The following is a 21,122-nucleotide window of genomic DNA, read 5'->3' as shown; positions in this document are numbered from 1 at the left end:
TGTGACACCGCCACCTTACTAACGCCAGGTTAATAAAAGTCTTGCAACAACGCAAGTTCCAAAGGAGTTGAAGAAGGGTAAAATTGTTCCAATGCATAAAGGTGGTGATAAGGCTGTAGCTTGAAATTATAGGCCAATCTGTATATCTGGAGTTGTGGTGAAGATACTGGAGAGATTAGTGAGCAGTAGGATACAGAAATGAGTCGATAACAGCACTATTCTTTGTGGTTATCAACATGAGTTTGTTAAAGGGATATCATGTTTCACTAACTTACTTATGTACTATAGCAAGGTGACAAATACCTTGGACAGGGAAGATACATATATAGTGGTGTACTTGGATTTTGCAAAAGCTTTTGATAAACTGCCACACGACAAGCTGGTAAATAAATTGAAACACATGGGATTGGATAACAGACTTCTGAGTTCAATCAATGACTGGCTATCAGAAAGTTGTATATGGGGTGCAGTATCTCAAAGAGAAAGGTAACTAGTGGTGTACCACAGGGTTCAGTTTTGGGACCATTGTTGTTCAGTTTGTATGTTAGTGATATTAGGATGGGTTTAACTAGTGATATGCAGCTGTTTGTAGATGTACAACTTGGGAGAGCAATGCAGAGTCAAGAGGATGTTATGGCCTTACAAGAGAACTTGAATAGATTGCATGAATGAGCAAGCATTGCATCGAACTTTCAGTTCAATGTTGCAAAGCATAAGGTTTTGAGATTTGGTAAGCATTGATGGGATGCAAAGTATATGCACTTGGTAGGGAAACTTTAAAGAAAGTAGATGAGATGGGATATCCAGGAGTGATGGTGGACAAAGACTTGAAATTCAGGGACAACATTGTCAAAGTTGTGAATACATCACATTGGATAATGGCAATGATGTGGAGGACCTTGACGTGCAGAAATAGAGAGGTTATAATGCCATGTGTAAGGCCTTGATCAAGCCTCATATGGATTATTGTGCACAGATTTGGTCACCACCTTTTCATGGTGATGATGATGTGTTGGAAGTTGGAATATATGTCCAGAGAAGATTCACAAAGGTGGTCAGTAGTCTTTGTGTCAACAGGCCATCTCTGGAAACTATATAAGGATGGTTTGAGCAGAGGAGTGAAGAGTGGGTTCTTTGCATGATTGGTGAGTGGACTGCATTGCCTGCGTGTGTTGTGAATGTAGACACATTGAATCAGTTTAAAGCATGGTTGGATGAGCATTGTGTGCAATAATGTGTACCTCCCATCATCAATGATTAATGAGATGTAGGGATGATGAGTCTCTGACTCCAATGAAGTCAGATGTTAATAATAATAATAATAATAATAATAACATCAAAAATAACTATTATGTCTGAATTTTTAAGGATATGATTTTTAACTAATGATTTGAAATGGACTGAATTTTTTGCAAAAGTAGAGGAGTTGCCAGTAAGGAGAGACAAGAGACATGGCTAATTGTTGGGCAAGTTTTTAAGTGGGACTATATAGTCCATAGTCATGTATAGGGGATGTTAGATTTGTGGAGCTTGTATACATGCTGTGTTTTGTCTCTGAAGATGCTGATTTGAAATTGAGTGAAATATATCCTTTCTTTTAGTGTTACATGGTGATCAGCATTCATTTTAGAAATTATGGACTTTACAACCGTGCTATAAATAACTCTTTTAATATCCCGACATTTCAATCTTCATATTAAGATCATCATCTGAAGCATATACAAATATACAGGACAAGCTAAGTTACATTACTTACAGTAAGCTAGAGAAACAATGAATTGATCACAAGTTATTCTACTGGCATGACCTCTATTGGGGTCATGCCAGTAGAATCTATATAAGAATCTATAAGAAAGAATGTTTATTCATGTTATCATAAATAGAATTTAGCTTGATGTAGTTTATGAATAATTTTTTTTTCACCTGAGGTCGTACCAGTAGAATAACTTGTGATCAATTCATTGTTTCTCTAGCTTATTGTATGTAATGTAACTTAGCTTGTCCTGTATATTTGTATATGCTCCAGATGATGATGTTAATATGAAGATCGAAACGTCGGGATATTAAGAGTTATTTATAACACGGTTATAAAGTCCATAATTTCTAAAATGAATCAGTGAAATATAAGCAAGTTAATAAATATCCTTTTTATAAAATAGTTCATTTGACATTGTTAATACCATAAAAATAAGTTATTAATAACCTTCAACACCTGAACTTATCTATTAGACTGATGATTTTTCACAAAGAAGATATTGTATACAAAGCGTGGTAAGTTGAAACTGAAATTGTCCAGAAAATTGAACAAGTTAGTCTTCGTCAAATGATGCCATGACAGTGATGATATTATAACTTTTCTCAGATTTAAGGAAAAGTTAATTTCGGCAAAAGCACATCGTATTTACTGACAGGTGAGTTTAGTGCTTCTATGGAAACAAATTGCTGCTACTTGCATAGAGCTTAGTAAGTTAAACAGCTCTACATGAATAATTAATTAATATTATAAATCCTGAACTGTGAGCTGTCCTACATCAGATCTCTGAAATTGCAGCAAAAAAAATAATTCACAAAAGTTAAAAGCAGGCACGTGAAAAAATTTGAAATCCTACAACAGTGCCTGCATTCTATGTTCTAACTGCAACTTTAACGAGACCACGTGGTCATAAATTTATCATCTCAAGTGCTTACTGACGAAGCCAAGAATGGTATCAGTATGGGCCATAACTTTGCCATTACATCCAAACAAATTGCAAAACTACAAATCTTGATAAATGTAGAACAGGGCATCTATGTTCTTCCACCTGCAATCGCTAATAATGTGCATGTAGACTTAGCAACATCCTAAACAAGGCTAAATCACCAAAAAGTAATATACCAGAATGAAATAGTTGTCATGAAAAACTTGTATAGGAATAAAAATATTGCTATTACTAAAGCCGATAAGGGTAATGCAACAGTTTTCATGGATCAAGAGGATTATAACATAAAAATGGAAGATCTCCTATGTGACAGTTCTACTTACCAAATTATCGATCTAGTTCCCACTATATCTCAAAGGAAAAAGTCTGCAAATTATTGAAAAAAAGTGACTTCTTGGCCTAAAGAAATCATCAAAAAATAAAACTGTTCATGTTAAACCACCTCGCATTTATGGATTACCAAATGTCCACAAATCAAATATCCCCTTATGTCCTGTAGTCGACAGGATAGATAGTTCCACTTATAAACATGCCCAACATTTAGCTAATTCTCTTGTCCCCCCCACCTCTTTTGGCAACTCCTCTATTTTGGTAAAAAATTCAATCCATTTCAAATCATTAGTTAAAATTTACATCCTTAAAATAAATTTAGTTTAATCCTTTATCCAAGTGTAAGCAAACAAAGTTTGCGCCTGAAAATATCTTCAGGACTGAGGTAAGGTAGTGCAACACCAGGAAACTCCAAGCAAAGGTGGACCCAGCTCTCATCACTCCTTGTCTCAGTATCTCCCATAATGCAAAGCACATCTCCTAGCAGACATGTATACTGCTATGCATTAAGGGAAGGACCACTACCCAGAACGGTTTCAACCTTTATTGAGGTCTTGTCCGTGGGAGGCAGACCCAAACATGAGGCAGAAGCAATAGGAGTATAGTCTAACCAAGTGAAAAATAAACTTCCAACATCTTTCTTTAAATCCAAAGTAATTCAATAATGTGGTACACCTGTTGGCAACTCCTCTAGGTAAATATTACCTCTGCTAAAATTTTTCAAAAAAGTGCTAAAATGCACTTTTCTCTTAGTTGACATTCGTCAACTATGAGAAAAGTGCAAAAGAACTTTGAACCTCCTTCGCGCTCTATCCTCTACTGGGTAGGGTGCTGATCGAGCTTCATTGCTCCATCTTTATTGTGCACTTATACGTTCCAAGCTTGATTATGGGGTCCCAAGTCTATGGTTCTGCAAGACAGAGTAACCTACGATGGTTGGATTCCATCCATCATCAAGGTATACAGATAGCTACTGGTGCCTTTCACACCTCACCCATTCCAAGTCTCTATGTAGAAGCAAATGAACCAGCTCTATCACTTCGACGGAAACAGTTGTCTCTTAATTACACTCTAAAAATAAAATCTCTCCCAGATCACCCTACATGGAATAGTATCTTCTCTGTGCATTGGGAAGCTCAATATCACACACATCAAACTGCTATACATCCTTTTGGTATGCATGTTAAAGAAACTGTGCAAGCTGTTAGTATAAATGTTGACAACATTAGCTACACTAAACATAACAGCATTCCTCCATGGCAGGTTTGCACACCATCCTGCAACCTCTCACTTTGTCAGCTACAGAAATCTTATACCCCATCATCCATTTACCTGCAATTGTTTAATGCACACAGAGCAGCACACACTGATTTCTTACCCATCTATACTGATGGGTCAAGAACTACCACCTCTGTTGGCTGTGCTGCTGTGTTTCCTAACATTATTATCTCAAATCGGATCCCACCAGACTCTAGTAATTATACAGCAGAGTTACATGCCATTCAGCTTGCACTTGTGCATATAAAAGAAAACTGCTACCAAAAGTGTATATTTATACAGACTCATTGAGCTCTGTACAGGCTATCTCCTCTCCTATGTATAATCCTCATCCAGTACTTTATGAAGTACACCTGCTTCACAAAATGAAAATCCTTAATTTCAATATTCAGTTCTGCTGGATTCCCAGCCACATTGGAATCAGAGGAAACGAGGCTGCAGATGCAGCTGCTAAATCAGCCCATACCTTCTCCACATACTATTTGACAGTTCTATATACAAACTACAGACAACTTATAAGATCAAAGTTAATTGCTCAGTGGGAGTTAACATGGCAAGAAACATCAACAAACAAATTATATAACATTAAACCTGAAATTAAATACTGGCATTCTAGTCAGCGTACAAAGAGAAGGGAGGAGGTCGTCCTTGCTAGGCTCTGCATTGGTCACAGTCACCTTATGCATTCTCATTTACTGAGAGCTGATGACCCTCCCATATGCGAAAAATGCACCACACATTTCACTATTCGTCATATTCTGGTAGATTGTTCAAAAATTTACGAGAGAGAGGAATGAAATTTTCACCTATCTAACCAAGCCATATACACCCAGGAAATGCTAGCAGACTCAGGCAAATTTCATGATGTTTTTAATTTTTTAGAAAGAATTAATTTGTACAAATACATTTGACCATAAATTTGTTTATATGTAAATACTTTTTTTTTGCTTAACTTAACTTTTATACATACATATTATTCGTTAGGTTAAATTTGACCAATTATGTATTACCATGGGCCTTGATCTTGTATATTTGTATCACCCTGCTGTAATTTTGTTAATATGTAAATACCTAATGCTAAACTTAAATTTTATGCATCAATGCTGTTTAATAATTCCTTTCTGAATCTTTAAGTATTAGTATAATAATGTTTGTTGTAATCTTACTAGATGTAGACATCGCTTTTCTTGACTTGTTTTGTATATACAAAATCTTAGTTAACCTATAGTTATCTATTTATGTACTGCTGAAACCTCTGCAGTAATTTTGTTTATATGTAGATACTGCATCATTTAACATACACTTTGTGTATGCATCTTATTTACTACTTTATTTTTTGAATAATCATGTAGTGCTGTAGGACATCTTACCTATTTGTGTACTTTCTAGTAATTCTGTTTATATGTATTCTAAATTCTGTTTCTACTGCATTGCTAAATTTAATTTTCATCTATGCATATTGTATAATAATCCCTTTCTGCCTATTTTTGTACTGCTATAAAGGCATCTATTATAATTTTACATATATGTAGATACTGCATTCCTTGGCTTAGTGTTTCATATATTATGTATTAACTTATATTGTTAACTATTTTTGCACTACTGTAATAACCTCTGACCTTGTGTGTTGCTGTGCCCTCTTCAGCAGTTCTGTTTACCTAGAGATGTTGCTTTGTGAAACTAGATTCTTCTACAGACATATTGTTTACAATTTTCTGTAAATGCTAATGTTGTAACCTTTACTATGGCACAGTATGACCTTTGTAATTTTTGTGCCAAATAAACTATAAACCAACCATCCAACCATTTCTATACTATCTTAATTTTTTTCTAGATGAATAACAGAAGCAGTATTATTCTGTGTGGTCAGATTTCTCAATACAATAAAGATTTGCCATATCCACCTCCTTTAAGTGAAGAATTGAATGACATTCTTAGAAGGAGGAAAATTTCCAGGTAAATGTTGATTTCTTACACTATATTCTTTATCCAATAGTAATGAACATAATATTTATTAATTCAAAGTTTATCTTATTTAGAAATAATTGAAGCTCATTGGATCTCTGAATTGCAGTTTATCATCAATTTCCTTATATGTTACCTCAGGGGATGTTCAGGCTGCTATGACAGCACTACATGATTAAGTTCACATTATAATTAATCTTCTGTTAATACTAAATAATACTAATACTAAAAACTCTGCCTAAATGGCTGAAATAATTTATTTCTTCTATAGCTTTTCTGCTGAGAATGCAGCCAAAGTTTTGTGTATCCCTTGCTATTTTTGTAGTTTGGGTCTTTTCATTGCTATTTTTAATTTCAAATTTGTTACAGCTGTTAAGTAATTTAGTTAGACAACTCTGGAGACTTGCATTGGATGTGTTTAGGAGTACGTCATCTGTATAAAGCAAAAAGCGAAGTTTAATATGTATCCCAATGGCTTTAACAGCCTTTAAGGCCCACAACCTTCCAAGCATGCTTGGATTTCGTAACCGAAATACGAGGATAGAATGGTCACTGCTATGCCTCAAGGTATTTTTGGCTGTATTCCTGTGTGTTCACGGGGCTGGTTTGCCTGCTTGTGGGATGAAAAACACCAGATAAACTGGCGGAAAAAAACCTACTGCCCGCGCCCAAGACCGGCTAACTTGGCTATGGCTGAGGAAGATCCTTCAGCTCATGGTTGCATGAACAACCATATGCCTGGTAGATGATGAATAAGAATGAGGATAATGTGCATCCTTATTTTATCACCGATCCACCAAACCATCTTCCTGCATTTCCTTCAATTCCAGCTGCTGATGTACAACTTAAATATAGACTATTTATTGCCCTATATAATGTTCTATTTATCCCATATAACTGTAGTGCTTTGTAAAGTTTTTCTCTGGGCACCTTGTCGCATGCCATTTCCAGATCTACAAAACTTAAGTACAGGTCCTTGTCATATTCCTATGATTTCTCAACTATTGCCATAAAGCGAAAACCTGATCTTCAACCTTTGTTTGGCCTGAACCTAGCTTGTTGTTTCTTTTCTCTTCCACAATTTTTCATAGCCTTTTCTCAAGAATGCTTGCATAAATCTTACCTGGAACACTAAGTGGAGAGATTCCTCTATAATTCTGACTTTCAGCTTTATTCTCTTTTTTTTTTATTTTTTATACAGATGGGATCTATGAGATCACTATTCCAATCATCTGGAATTCAACCTTCTGACCAATCGCTCTGAATTGTGCAGAGGAGCCATTGCAAAACTTTTATACCTCCATATTTGAGCATTTCTGGTCAAATATCATCTACTCTAGCTGCCTTTTTCACATTTCAAGTTTTGATGGCTTTTTTTCTACTTCAAGTATTGATATGTACTCCTGTTTGCATTCCCTTGAAAATTTTCTACTACTGTTCTGTCACTGCTTGTTTCTTTTAACAGTCTTTCAAAATAGTTACTCCAGACATCTAGGATACCCTTATCTTCAGTTTTCATACAACCTTTATCATCTTTGATTCCATTTACAATACTCTCCCACATTTCTAAGCTTGTTCAATAGCCTCCACAACATTTTGCTACCTTCCTGATATTTTTTTCAAGATCCCTACTGAAATCTTCTCATGACTTTTATTTAGCTGCTCTTACATTTGTCTCTGTATTATTTAGGATATCTGTCGATTTACATGCTAATGATTTTCAGTATGCTTTCTTTTTATCCAGTACTGCTTCTTTAACATCTTGTGTCCATCATGTGGTTCTTATTTTTCTATCCCAACTTCACCACATGCCTTCCTAACTGAAATAATCAATATTTTCTTTTGAGTTTGATACTGAGACTGCAATGTTTGATTCTTGTTTTCCGACTCTTTCATTTTTTATTCGATAATGTGTGTATAGTTGATTCTTCAGTTTATCTGTAAAAGCTGTTCAACTTTAATTCTTTTTCAATTTTCTTACATGTGCTGTTCTTTTCAATGTGATATTCCTTTTTATCCTGGAAATGAACATCCAAAGTGATGGTCATTTCTGGTTTCATATCCTCTGTCTCTTGTATCCTGAACCAGCATGAAGATATCACCATCACCAATGACATTGTCAATGAGGCTTTTCTTATTTTGTGTCAAAGGGTCAGACTTAAGGGTCAAAGTCAAATAACTGAGAGGAGACCATCATCTTTAAGGAATGTGGAGAACAGACTGGGGCTTCTGACCTAATGGCCAGTCCTCACCTTCATGTGTTGCTCCCCATCACATGTTGGCTTGGCTAGCTTCCTCCATGTCTTATTTAGAAGAGAATACTTTTATCAAATTGTTCAAGAAGTTTTTTGAGGTCATTTGCTTGCACAGCTTGCTAAATAGAAACCAAGAACTTAAACTTCATGACACCCATAAGTCATTAATTAGGGTATGTAATATTGTATTACGTAACTTTTTTTATGCAAGTAATCATATGCAGGGTTTACATAATAATGTATAGACTGCACATGATTTATCCAATAATACTTATGATAAAACATTTCCAACATCTGTTATTTCTATGGAAATAACAGATGTTGGAAATGTGCGAGTTTTTTTTGTGTTAAATATTTTCCTGAAGATGCAGTTAGCCATAAAGACAGTGAAACATTTTAAAGTAACATTCAGTTTTAATTAATAAAATGTTTACAATTCAAACTGGATTAATCATTCATAGTTCATGTAGACTACTCATAGTTAATGACTTAAAAAAAATTGTTATAAAATGTAATCAAGTTGCATGAACATAACCTTCTCTTAGTGAATTCATGTTGATTTAGAAAATGACTGTATGGTCTTCAAAATGTTCTTGTTAATGCAGGTGAATTTACTTTGGTTTGAAAGCAAGAGTGGTAAAAGAATATGCCAAAAATATTACAGAAGTAAGTGTCAGAAGTGCAGGCTGGGTTGAGAGATTAATGCAGTAAACATAACAGAGAATACATGTAAAAATATGTGGGACAGTGTAGTGGAAGATAGGATTGAGAGAGAGAGAGAGAGAGAGAGTGTGTGTACAAGTGACATTATTGAGAGAGAGAGAGAGAGAGAGGGGGGGGTGTACAAGTGACATTATTAAGAGACAGAGAGAGAGAGAGAGTGTGTGTAAAAGTGGCATTATTGAGAGAGAGAGAGAGAGAGAGATAATAAAAGTGATATTATAGAGAGAGAGAGAGAGAGAGAGAGAGAGAGTGTGTGTAAAAGTGACATTATTGAGAGAGAGTGTGTAAAAGTGATGTTATTGAAAGAGAGAGAGTAAAAGGGAATTATTGAGAGAGAGAGAATAAAAATGACAGAGAGAGAGAGAGAGTGTGTGTGTAAAAGTGACATATATATAGAGAGAGTTATTGTGCGACCACGGATGTGAGATCCCTCGACATGTCTGCACATGGCAGAAGAAGGAAAATCCATTCTGATAATAGGGCAATCAATGATGAGTGTTTATTATTATATGTTGGAAAATTAGCTTTTCTTTTATGAAAATTCTAGTTTTTAAAGTGGTAACTATTTTGCTTGTACAACAGCTGGAAAATTTTATATAAAGTACATGATTTTGTGTGTTGGTGATGAATTTGTACATCTCCTTATTCCTTTCTCCCCTTCAGCATGAAGGGGAGAGTGGACATTATTGAGAGAGAGAGAGTAAAAGTGGCATGATAGAGGGAGAGTGTAAAAGTACCATTATAGAGCGAGAGTGTGTAAAAGTGATATTACTAAGAGAGAGAGTAAAAGTGACATTATACATATATATATATATATATAGAGAGAGAGAGAGAGAGAGGGAGAGAGAGAGATATAAAAGTGGCATTATTGAGAGAGAGAGAATGTAAAAGTGACATTATTGAGAGAGAGAGTGTGTGTGTGTCTGTTAAAAGTGACATTATTGAGAAAGAAAAAGAGAAATATTGTATTATTGAGAGAGAGAGAGAGAGAGAGAGTAAAAGTGATAGAATTGAGAGAGAGTTAAAGAGAGAATAGAAATATGAAAGATGTAAATAATGAAGAGTTGGTTGTAATGAGAGAGAGAAAACATGCTTATGCAGTGTCCTTCATAAGACAAAGCTTGAGCTTGAACAAATGCAGAAATGTCTAGTGATTGTTTCAGCTGAGAACAGAAAGAAAGAGGTGAGAAAGGAAAAGTAAGGAGAGAGAGAGAGAATCTTGTAAGGTGATTCCATATATGAGGTGTGTTTGATGAGAGAGTGATGAAATCATACTTCCCAGGTGCATAGATTAAGGACAGTAACGAGGCTGATAAAATGCAGAATGACAAAGTGATAGAGTTGGTTCTTTTTGAGCAGGAACAAATGATTTGAAAGGAGACAAGTATGATATGATGGAGGAGAGTACATGAAACAGTTACTGAAAGTAGCAAAAGAGAAGAGTGAAAGAGTTAAGATAGTGAGTCTCTTGCCACAGTATGACAGAGTTGAGTTGAGGAGGAGGGCCACGATAGCGGAATAGTCAGTGCATAGATTATTCAGTAGGAATGATGTGGAGGTTTTGAATGTGTGGAGTGAGTTTGACAGTGAAAGGACTTATACAAGACAAATGGATTTCACTTGAATGGATTTGGTGTTTGGAGCTTGAAAAAACTGTTGTTGAACGAAGTGAGACACTTCATTGAATAATTGGGTACAGCAATAATCAATAAAGATGATGTTTAAATTTTTCAGAATGCTTTAAATAGACTGGCAGTATGGGCAAAGGAGAACAGATATCAGATTAATGCAGCAAAGTGTATGGTTATGTATTTTGGAGAAAAAAGATAACCAGCTGTGTACCATATAGAGGGTAGTATTATCTGCTCATTGGATTACTTGATTACTAAGGTGCACCCAGACGAGCAGAGATAAGCAGTTTATTATACCTTTTTATAAGGTCTTGATAAGATATTGATTACTGTGCACTGATCAGTCCTTATTACTGAATTGTTATTAAATTTGTGCAACATCTCTAGTACCTCTTCCTCCTCCTCCTGATATACCTAAGTTTCTTCATCTTGTGAAGAAGTAGCAATGAGCTCACTGTTGCATAAACTAAGTTCATAGCTTTTAGCAAAATGGGCCCACTTATAGTTGAACAATCACTTTTGCATCTGTCATCCACATACTATCTGCATTCAGTAGTTATTCTTTCATTCTCATGTTTTTTTTACTTTCAGCATAACAACAGAATAGCTTGCAGAGACAGTTTCTTTTTATATGCAGACTTAGTTTTCTGTGTAACAGTTGTAACTCTTCTGGTCTGATCCTTATAACTTTCATAACTGACATCATCTTTATGCACATAGTATGTCTGCTACATCATCTTTTTCTCAAAAGTCTCTTGCTTAAGAGCATTGCACATCCATTTTACTTCTACCTTATTTATTCTTCAAACTCTAGGGACATTACAATAATTTAAGTATATTTTTTAAATGCTTACCATACACTGCCAATATCCTTCAAATCTAACGACTGATACCATGACATAACCTAGCATACTCCTCAGTTGGTCATAATTTCTTGCTTTGCAGTCCTATTTGTAACCTTTTCTGAATAGAACAATCATAAATTTAGCCACTTCTCAAGTCAGTACCACATGATCACTGTCACCTTCTGTCTCTCTCCAGATGGTTGCATCTTTAACAAAATTACCAGCCTAGATGCATTCATTCAATACCCACTGGACACTTACTAACAGGGTGCGCCATGTAAAGGTGAGGATTGAACGTTAAGTTAGAAGCCCATGTCAGTTTTAAGCATTCCACGTAAGACTATGTGGAGGTCTCATCCCTGTTTTCGGTCTATGATCCTTAAGGAAAATATTTCAAATCCCAGCATATTTGAAATATTTTTGTAGTAGAAAAAAAAAACCAAAGTTGCAGACAGAGAGAGCCCTGCCATCTGCATCTTCAGATCAGCTAACTTAGGTTTTCCCTATAAATAAAATGAATCATATTATTTAGCAAAATCTCACATTTTAGTCTTCTTTTTTTCTTTAACACCATTTATGTCCATGATACTTCTATTTGTTCTGCCAGTTCGATTATCTTTCGGTTGATATTACTTATGTTGATGGTACCTTCAAATCTGATGTTGCATTTGTTCCAGTAGCAGACTTTTCACTGTTTGTCCTGGTTCCCTGGTGAAAATGGAGATTTTCAGAATGCTTTAGACTGGCAGTATGGGCAAAGGAGAACAGATATCGAATTAATGCAGCAAAGTGTATGGTTATGTATTTTGGAGGGGAAAAAAAAGATAACCAGCTGCGTGCCATATTTATTCAGTATTATCTGCTCATTGGATTACTTGATTACTAAGGTTCACCCAGATGAGCAGAGATAAGCAGTTATATAAATTAAGGGGGATATTAAATCCCACTTTGTTTTAAAACTGAATAAGAAACTCAAAGATCGGAATCAAAGAGTTTCATGCCGAATATAGTAACTATAAAAGTATCAGCGACTACTAGCATAAGCTAAAGCACGTAGTCCAAGTACATAGTACAAACTAGGGCAACTCGTAGCAAAGGTGGAGAAAGTTCTGATCATTATTCTTAGTATTTCCATAATGTAAAATCCATCTCCTAGGACAGTGATGGCGAACCTTTTTACCCAGGTGTGTCAAATTTTTTTTTGACACACCTGGGTAGAATTTTGTTGATGTGCCACTTGCATATATGCATTATAAATGTAACTTCATAATCATAGATGGTGACTTATACATATCATATTAGGCTATTTATTTAATAGGACATTGATATAAAATCTATGAATTCATATTATACAATTAATTTAATAAACTGAAATTACAAACTTACATTACATTTAATGACTTTTCTGTTGCTGAGTACTGGTAGAAAGTTCTTTCATTGAACAAACCTACCTTTGCCTTAACTGAGAGCAATCTTACACGATTTATCACAGTTTTTTTTATCAGAATACCAATATTTTTCAACATCCAAGGTGTGTCACCTGAAACCCTCATGTGTGTCAGTGCTGACACGCATGTCATAGGGTCGCCATCACTGTCCTAGGAAATGTATGATGTTATACATTATGGTGGGAGGTCACTACCCAGACCGGTTTCAATCTTTATTGAGATCTCATCAGTGAGTAGCTAGACCAAAATAATACTAAGAGTATAGCGAAAAGAACTTATATACTCTGCTATACAAGTTGTCAAAAAAGGTGCACCCATAAATTATTTAATATAAAGAGCCAATAGGCTTCATTTCGGCGATGAAAACATTATTTAAATTAAGGAGATATTAAATCCCAAATTGTTTTAAAACCGAATAAGAAACTCAAAGATCGGAATCAAAGAGTTTCATGGCGAATATAGTAACTATAAAAGTATTGGCGACTACTAGCGTAAGCTAAAGCACGTAGTCCAAGTACGTAGTACAACGAGGGCAACTCGTAGCAAAGGTGGAGAAAGCTCTGATCGCTATTCTTAGTATTTCCATAATGGCTATTCTTAGTATTTCCATAAAACCCATCTCCTAGGAGATGTATGATGTTATACATTATGGTGGGAGGTCACTACCCAGACCTGCTTTGATCTTTATTGAGATCTCATCAGTGAGTAGCTAGACCAAAATAATACCAAGGGTATAGCTAAAAGAACATATACTCTGCTATACGAGTTGTCAAAAAAGGTGCACCCATAAATTATTTAAAATAAAGAGCCAATAGGCTTCATTTGAGTTGTAAATCAGCAGTTAGAATTGAAGGAAGTACAGGAAGATGGTTTAATGTTAAATCTGGTGTGAGACAAGGATGTACATTATCTATATGGATCACATTATGAAGGAAAGTGGTATTAAACATGATATCAGAATTGGAGATGTCAATGTCAGCTCTTTTGCTTTATGCTTTATGCGGACAATGTTATACTTCTAAATAAATCCACTACAAGTTTGCAAGATTGCTTGACTAAATTGAATAACTGTTGTAATAGCTATGGTATGAAGGTCAGCATTAAAAAGACAAAGACAATGAAAATAGGTAGAATTGTTGAAAATGTCAACTGTGTTGTGAACAGGGAACCTGTGGAACAAGTAAAACATTTCAACTACTTAGGCACGATTTTTAGTGAAGATGGTAAATTAAATATGGAAATAGACAACAGAATCAACAAAGCTGGTATGGTAGGAAGTCAATTGAATAAATTCATATGGAATAAGAGAGAAATTAGTCGGAACACTAAATTAGCTGTATACAAGACAGTGTTCAAACCAGTTTTAACTTATGGATCTGAGAGCTGGGTCAGAAGTAAAACACTTGACCAAAGACTAGAGACTGCAGATATGAGAGTCCTGAGAAAGATTAGAGGCGTGAACAAATGGCATCAATGGCAATATCATATTAAAAACGAGGATATTAGGAAAGAACTTGACATTGTCAGCATCCAGGTATACGTTAGCAGAGCTAATCTCAGGTGGTATGGTCACTTAAATAGAATGGGCGAGGAAAGATTAGCAACAGTGTTCTCTGCCAGGTTGGCAGGAAAATGACCCAGAGGAAGATCAAGATATAGGAGGATTGATACGGTATGAAGTGCCTTAGACGATAGAAATATAAGATCTGATAATGTTGGAGTCTTGACAAGTAACAGACTGATTTGGAGGAAAATTGTAGATAGGGAGTTAGTAATGATGTAAATTTTTCATGTGGTACTATCGTATCTTGTACACCCCTTGAGGGTATATGTCAGGAATTTGATGATGATGATGATTAATGTGTGCTAAGCAGAATTGCATTAAGTGAATACAATAAACAATAGGAATAATTATAATTCATCCATCAGATAGCGTAAATTTGAAAAAAAAAGCTGTATTAGAGGATAAAATCATCAAAGTTAATAAAAATCAATTATTTAAATTTTTATTTAATGTCTAAACATTTGATTGAGCTACTTTTTTACAAAAAATTAAGTAAAGATATTTGAATAGTGCTCGAGGTTTTCATCTTATCATGCAATTTGCAATAGCTGGCGATCGCTTTATCAAGATTCCAGTGGACTTCTTATCTTCATTCCATATCAGGATCAGCATTAAACAAAATTTCCTTAGCATGATCAATGCGATTGAAAACTAGCTCAAGTTCTTTTGCAGTTAGCTTCTTAGTTGTAACATTCTCTTCTTGTTTGCACTCGTTATCTTCTTCATATGCAAGCTGTTCTTCTGTTTGGAGATCATTTTCGCTTAACTGTTCTGAATGGGAAGAAACAAATTTCTCACATCTTCATTAATCCAAGGGTTCCATATCAGGGATTGAATATAATAAAGCCTTAGGTATCTAAATTAAAGCAAAATGAAGGAAAAGTTATTTAGCAAGAGAACAGAGTTTGCACGTGTGCTTGTGATGATTGCTTTGAGTCAACTGTTGAGTGTCTCAGCCACTGCCCACAGCATGCTACTGGCTGTTACATTGACAAGTGCTGCCACTCACTGCAGATCAGTGACAAAAAATTTCACATTAACTGATTAATCACTCGCTTAAAGCAGGAAATAGTATCATTTCACTCAATCTTGCTAACTGATTATCATGCATATCGAATTCATATTAAGTGGGATTTTCCTATATATGCTTTACCTTCAACTGTTCTTGTTTCTTTATTATAAAAGGGAGTTAGATTACTAAACAAGAGTGCATCTTAACAAATCCACTGACTCTTACAGATACACTATCCTCATTTGCCCAGTTCTATATACAATTTCTGACTAATTTCTCCAAAATCTTAACAATTACAGAAGAAATACCAACTAGCCTATAGTTTGATACTTGCATTCTACCACCATCCTTATGCTATAGAATTATCCTACTCTCCTTTCATTCCTTGGACACCTTTCCCATAGCCAGACTCATTCCAAGTCAACTGAGTTGTCATTTTCTTAGCACATGCCAAATCTCTAAAAACATTTTGTGAAATCTCATCCAGTCCCATTGTCATTCAGAGAACTTAGTATTTGTAACACTCTCTTCTCTTGCACTAACAAACCTTGAACGACCCCCCCCCCTATCTTTGTAGTAATAAAACCCTCTTTTCCAGGATGAAATACTCCAATAAAATGATCATTAAATAACTCCACTGATGCCTCCTGCATCAGTCACTTTACTCCCATTTTTCTAACAGTGTCATTCTTCCACAACCATTTCTCCTTCTAGTGTCCATATAATGAATATTCCTTCATATTTTCTGTGCATTTCAGAGTTAATTTGTTCTCATATTGAAGTTTTTCCTTGCTTACTGTGCTAGTCACTTTTCTAGTGTGAGTCTTTTCTAGTGTGACCCCCCTCATCTTTGTAGTAATAAAACCCTCTTTTCCAGGATGAAATACTCCAATAAAATGATCATTAAATAACTCCACTGATGCCTCCTGCATTAGTCACTTTACTCCCATTTTTCTAACAGTGTCATTCTTCCACAACCATTTCTCCTTCTAGTGTCCATATAATGAATATTCCTTCATATTTTCTGTGCATTTCAGAGTTAATTTGTTCTCATATTGAAGTTTTTCCTTGCTTACTGTGCTAGTCACTTTTCTAGTGTGAGTCTTATATTCCTCACAGTTGCTCTCCATCCCTCTCCTCACATTTTTTCTATCACCTACTTTTCATCTAAAGTTTCCATGTCATATATTGCAGAGGAATTGGGTTGGCAAAGTGTGGAAGTTGATAGTGCATGCACAGATTTTGAATCTGTGTGGTGTGAAGTTGAAATAAACAGGTTAGTATATCTTATAGGATGCTGTTATAGGCCATGGAATGCAGAGAATACTGATTGTGAAATGTTTAGGAAAATTAGTTGTGCATGTAAAAAGAAGGTGATCCTGATGGGAGACTTAATTACAGGAATATAGACTGGAAAGAGGAGATAGTGTATAGGAACAAGGAGAGCGAGTTTGTGGAATTTCTGAGAGATAAGTATCTTAAGCAGCACATGATTGAAGCAACTAGAGGCTTTAATGTTTTGAATTTGGTGATAACTTCACAAGATGTAGTTGTTAATGAAGTATTGACACTGCTGCCAGTTGGTGAGAGTGATCATAAGGTACTTGTTTGGGAAGTGATGAAAAGTCACTGCCAAAAATGGATACATGTGGAAGTATAAAGCTGGTTATTATAGGAAGCTCTGTAGTCAGTTAGCATCAGTAGTGTAGATGTTGGGTAGATGAGCTGAGCAGAAAGGATGTTGACAATGCATGGAAACTCACAAAGCAGAATCTGACAAAAGCAATGTATGATTGCATACTGAGGGTTAAGTGAGTAAATGGAGTAGGAGGAGGAGTGAAATGGTTGAACAGTGCAATCAAGCAAGCTGTGCTGGAAAACAAAATGTTATGGAGGAGGTACAAGACAGTTGGTGGTGATCAGATCCATGAAGAGTATAAAGTGCAGGCTGGAAAGGTGATGAGCATGGTAAAGAAAAAAAAGGCGCAGTAAGAGAGGAGATTGGCTGGTCAGCCCAAGGTTAACTCAAGGGAATTTTTCTGCTACATTGCAAACAAGAGGAAGAATAATTGTGGCAGATTAACATTGGTGGATATCATGGCAGCAGACTATCCACCAATATAGTGGATAGTCTGCTATCCACTATGAAGTTATCACCAGGATATAGTGGAATTATTGAACGAGCACTTTGATCCTGTGTAATATATAGAAGAGAGGCAAGTATTAAGAGAATTGGAAGTGAAAGAAACAGAGGTGTATCAGATGTTGGTTGGGTGTGAATAAGGCTGTGGGAATGGATGACATATCACCACTTATTCTTAAGGAATGTGCACCACAGTTGGTTATGCCCTTGACCTGTTATTTAATGAGAGTCTTGCAGTGGGTAGGGTTCCTAATGAGTAGAAAGAATGCAAAATAGTACCACTCCACAAGCATAGTTCTAAGACAGAAGTCTCCAACTATAGGCCAGTATGTATAACTGTGGTTGTGGTCAAGGTGTTGGAGAGATTGGTAAGGAATAGAATACAGAATTGGGTTGATGAACATAGCATTCTTTATGATGATCAGCATGGATTTGTAAAGGGGAGGTCCTGTTTTAGTAATTTACTTGAATTTTATGATAAGGTGACAAGTGTGCTAAATAAGGGATAATCATATACAGTGATATTCTTAGACGTTGCAAAAGCGTTTGATAGATTACCACATGATAAATTAGTGTACAAGCTGCAGAGATGGGAATAGATGGTATATTGGTTAGATGGATCAGAATGATACCAGCAGGTTGTGTATGATGGATTAGAGATTTGGGAGAATGGTGTGCCCCAGGGTTCTGTTCTTGGGCCCCTGCTGTTTAACTTTTTTATAAACGAGATACCATGTGGACTGAATGGGGATCTTCAGTTATTTGCTAATGATGCAAATAACTGAACATCACACATCAAAGTTGAGAAGAATTATAAGTAGTACTGCTGATGTTGAATCCCTTCAGAAAGATTTGAATAGACTTTTTACTTGGACAAAAGAGTGGGTTTGTAGTTTTGATATCAATAAGTGCAAGGTGTTACATTTTGGAGTGCAGAAATATAATGCTGTGTACTATATCGATGGTGCCATACTGTGGGAAGTGGATGAGATTAGAGATTTGGGAGTGATGGTTGACAGTAGACTGAAGTTTAGAGGGTATATTGCTCGTGTTGCAAAGGGTGCACATCATAGTGCTGCTAGATAAGAAGTACTCTAACATGCAAGGAAAAGGAAGTGGTTATGTCATTGTATAAGGCCCTGGTCAGACCATACTTGGATGATTGTGCTCAGATCTGGCCACCTGGTCTTCAGTGTGATGTGCAGACATTGGAGAAGGTCCATAAACGAGTGACTAAGACAATATCAGAAGTTTGGAATGCTGGCTTTGGAGAGAGATTGAAGAAATGTGGATTGCAGAGTTTGATGGATAGGAGGAAGAGAGGTGATATGATAGAGACATTTAAGTTAGTGAGAGGATTTTATCAGATTAATCCAGAGAGGATTATAAAAAGAGTAGAAGGTGAGTGGGGAAGAACCTGAGGTCATTCCTGGAAGTTATGTAAAAGTGTGGTGAAGAAGGGTGTGAGGAGTAGATTTTTTAAATGGAGAATTGTCAATGAATGGAATGCATTACCAGAATATGTTGTTAATGCAAGGAATAATGTTAAGAATTTTAAGATTCTATATATCGTGGCAGCAGACTAACAGCTGCAAAGAATATAGTGGAATTATTGAATGAGCACTTTATCAGCATATATCATACTGGTATAAATGATCCTGTGTAATATATAGAAGAGAGGCAAGTATTAAGAGAACTGGAAGTGAAAGAAATAGAGGTGTATCAGAGGTGTATATGAAAAATATGTTGTCAGTTGAATGAACTCCCATAATGAGTCTGTTGACTCCATGGAGGGTGCAGTAATAATAATAATAATATCATTAGTCATCCACTTAACACCAAATCTTCTTCTCTTTTTCACTCGAGGTATATAACTTGCCATTGCTTGTAATAATATTTCTTTATTAGTTCCCATGCACTGGTGATCTTTTGCTTTTCCAATCCTTCCACCGTGGAACTGTCCCAGGCTGATTTCTAAGATTATAATGATCACCTGTCTTATAATTCCATATAAATTCCTTTCTTCTCAACCCTTCTGCATGTCTGCTCATCCCCCAAGCCAAGCCAAGACCACATGGTCTCTCTCTCCAGCTGGGGACAGGGATGTCATTTCAGTTACAATCAAGTCCTCTGATACCAGGACGAACTCCAAAACTCTTGAGTTTCTTGTTTCTTTTACTATTTGTTGCCTGAAGCATTTGTCCTTTAAAAATTCTAGAAATTTCGTTCTCTTACTATTACATGCTGTTTCCTCTTCTCAGTTTATGCTGCTAGAGTTAAAATCTCCCATAATCATCAGTCTTTTTGCACTTGCCAAACTCAACTGCTTAAATATTTCTTGCTTCTCAAAGTCTGTATTCCTTGGCCTATAGCAATATCCCACTAAATATCCTGTCCTGCCCACCCCACTTCACACCATATACTCTCAAAACCATTAGTACCATTTCCCTCAAAATCCTCCACTTTGAGACGACACAACTCATCGCTTATCATAAGCAATACTCCTCCACCACATTTGGTCACGCGTAGGGAGTGGTCCAGGGAATCGCCTAATTTTTAGAGAGACCTTTACTTAAACAGTTCTCTGACAAAAACCAGTGAGTTTGAAACAGCTGTCAGACTAGTGAAATCTATCAAAATGGACCAATAGAAGGCAATATACAGGCACTTTTTTTTTTTGCATTCTTGCTTTTCCTATTAGGTTCAGCTACCGCTACTCATAGTATGGCAGCAGTATATTCCTGCAAGCTTTCTGGTCAATTTTTGCATGAAACTTTATTGGTTTTTGTATTCGGTTTTGAAATGGTATTGGATTTAATATCCACTTAATTTATATAATTTTGCATCGCCGAAATGAAGCCTTTGGCTCTTTATTTTAGTAAATACTTTACGCATCGACCGAGAGTTTACTTACGAAAAATACATCTCTCAGACGCTTCATGTTTTCTAGTACTGAGAGTTTTTGCTCTCTTAGGTTTCTTCCTAGTCTTGACCCACTGAGAGGGCTTAAGATTTCGGAAAAGTTTTGCCTGAGAGAGCATTTTAAGTCTCGGGGGGGGGGGGGGGGCTTACCGGTGTGATCCGTGTGGGGCTTTGTTGGTGGATGCTTTTCCCTGGAATATGAGGGTTCTGCTCAGTGGTGGAGTGAGCCTATCACTGGGTAGAACCAATGCTGAGTTGGGTGATCTTTCAGTCACTCACAGGGAGTGGTCCCAGCGATCGCCTAATT

General features: G+C 36.0%; 1 protein-coding gene across 3 annotated transcripts in view; it reads left to right on the top strand.

The window, feature by feature from the left end:
• LOC150102652 (prostaglandin reductase 2-like) overlaps window positions 1-21,122 on the top strand; it is a 175,536-nt gene that overhangs the window by 97,798 nt on the left and 56,616 nt on the right. For all 3 annotated transcript variants that reach the window (XM_090398961.1, XM_090398959.1, XM_090398960.1), the window contains one exon: window positions 6,142-6,263. In XM_090398961.1, the coding sequence (XP_090255087.1) occupies window positions 6,142-6,263 (122 nt within the window). The remainder of the gene's footprint in view (window positions 1-6,141; window positions 6,264-21,122) is intronic.

The sequence above is a fragment of the Typopeltis vanoorti genome, chromosome 10 (genome assembly GCF_054136105.1).
Source record: "Typopeltis vanoorti isolate ZY-2024b chromosome 10, IOZ_Tvanoo_1.0, whole genome shotgun sequence".
NCBI lineage: Eukaryota > Metazoa > Arthropoda > Arachnida > Uropygi > Thelyphonidae > Typopeltis > Typopeltis vanoorti.
Note: the sequence above shows the minus strand (reverse complement) of the source record. Positions and strands in the feature narration are given on the sequence as shown.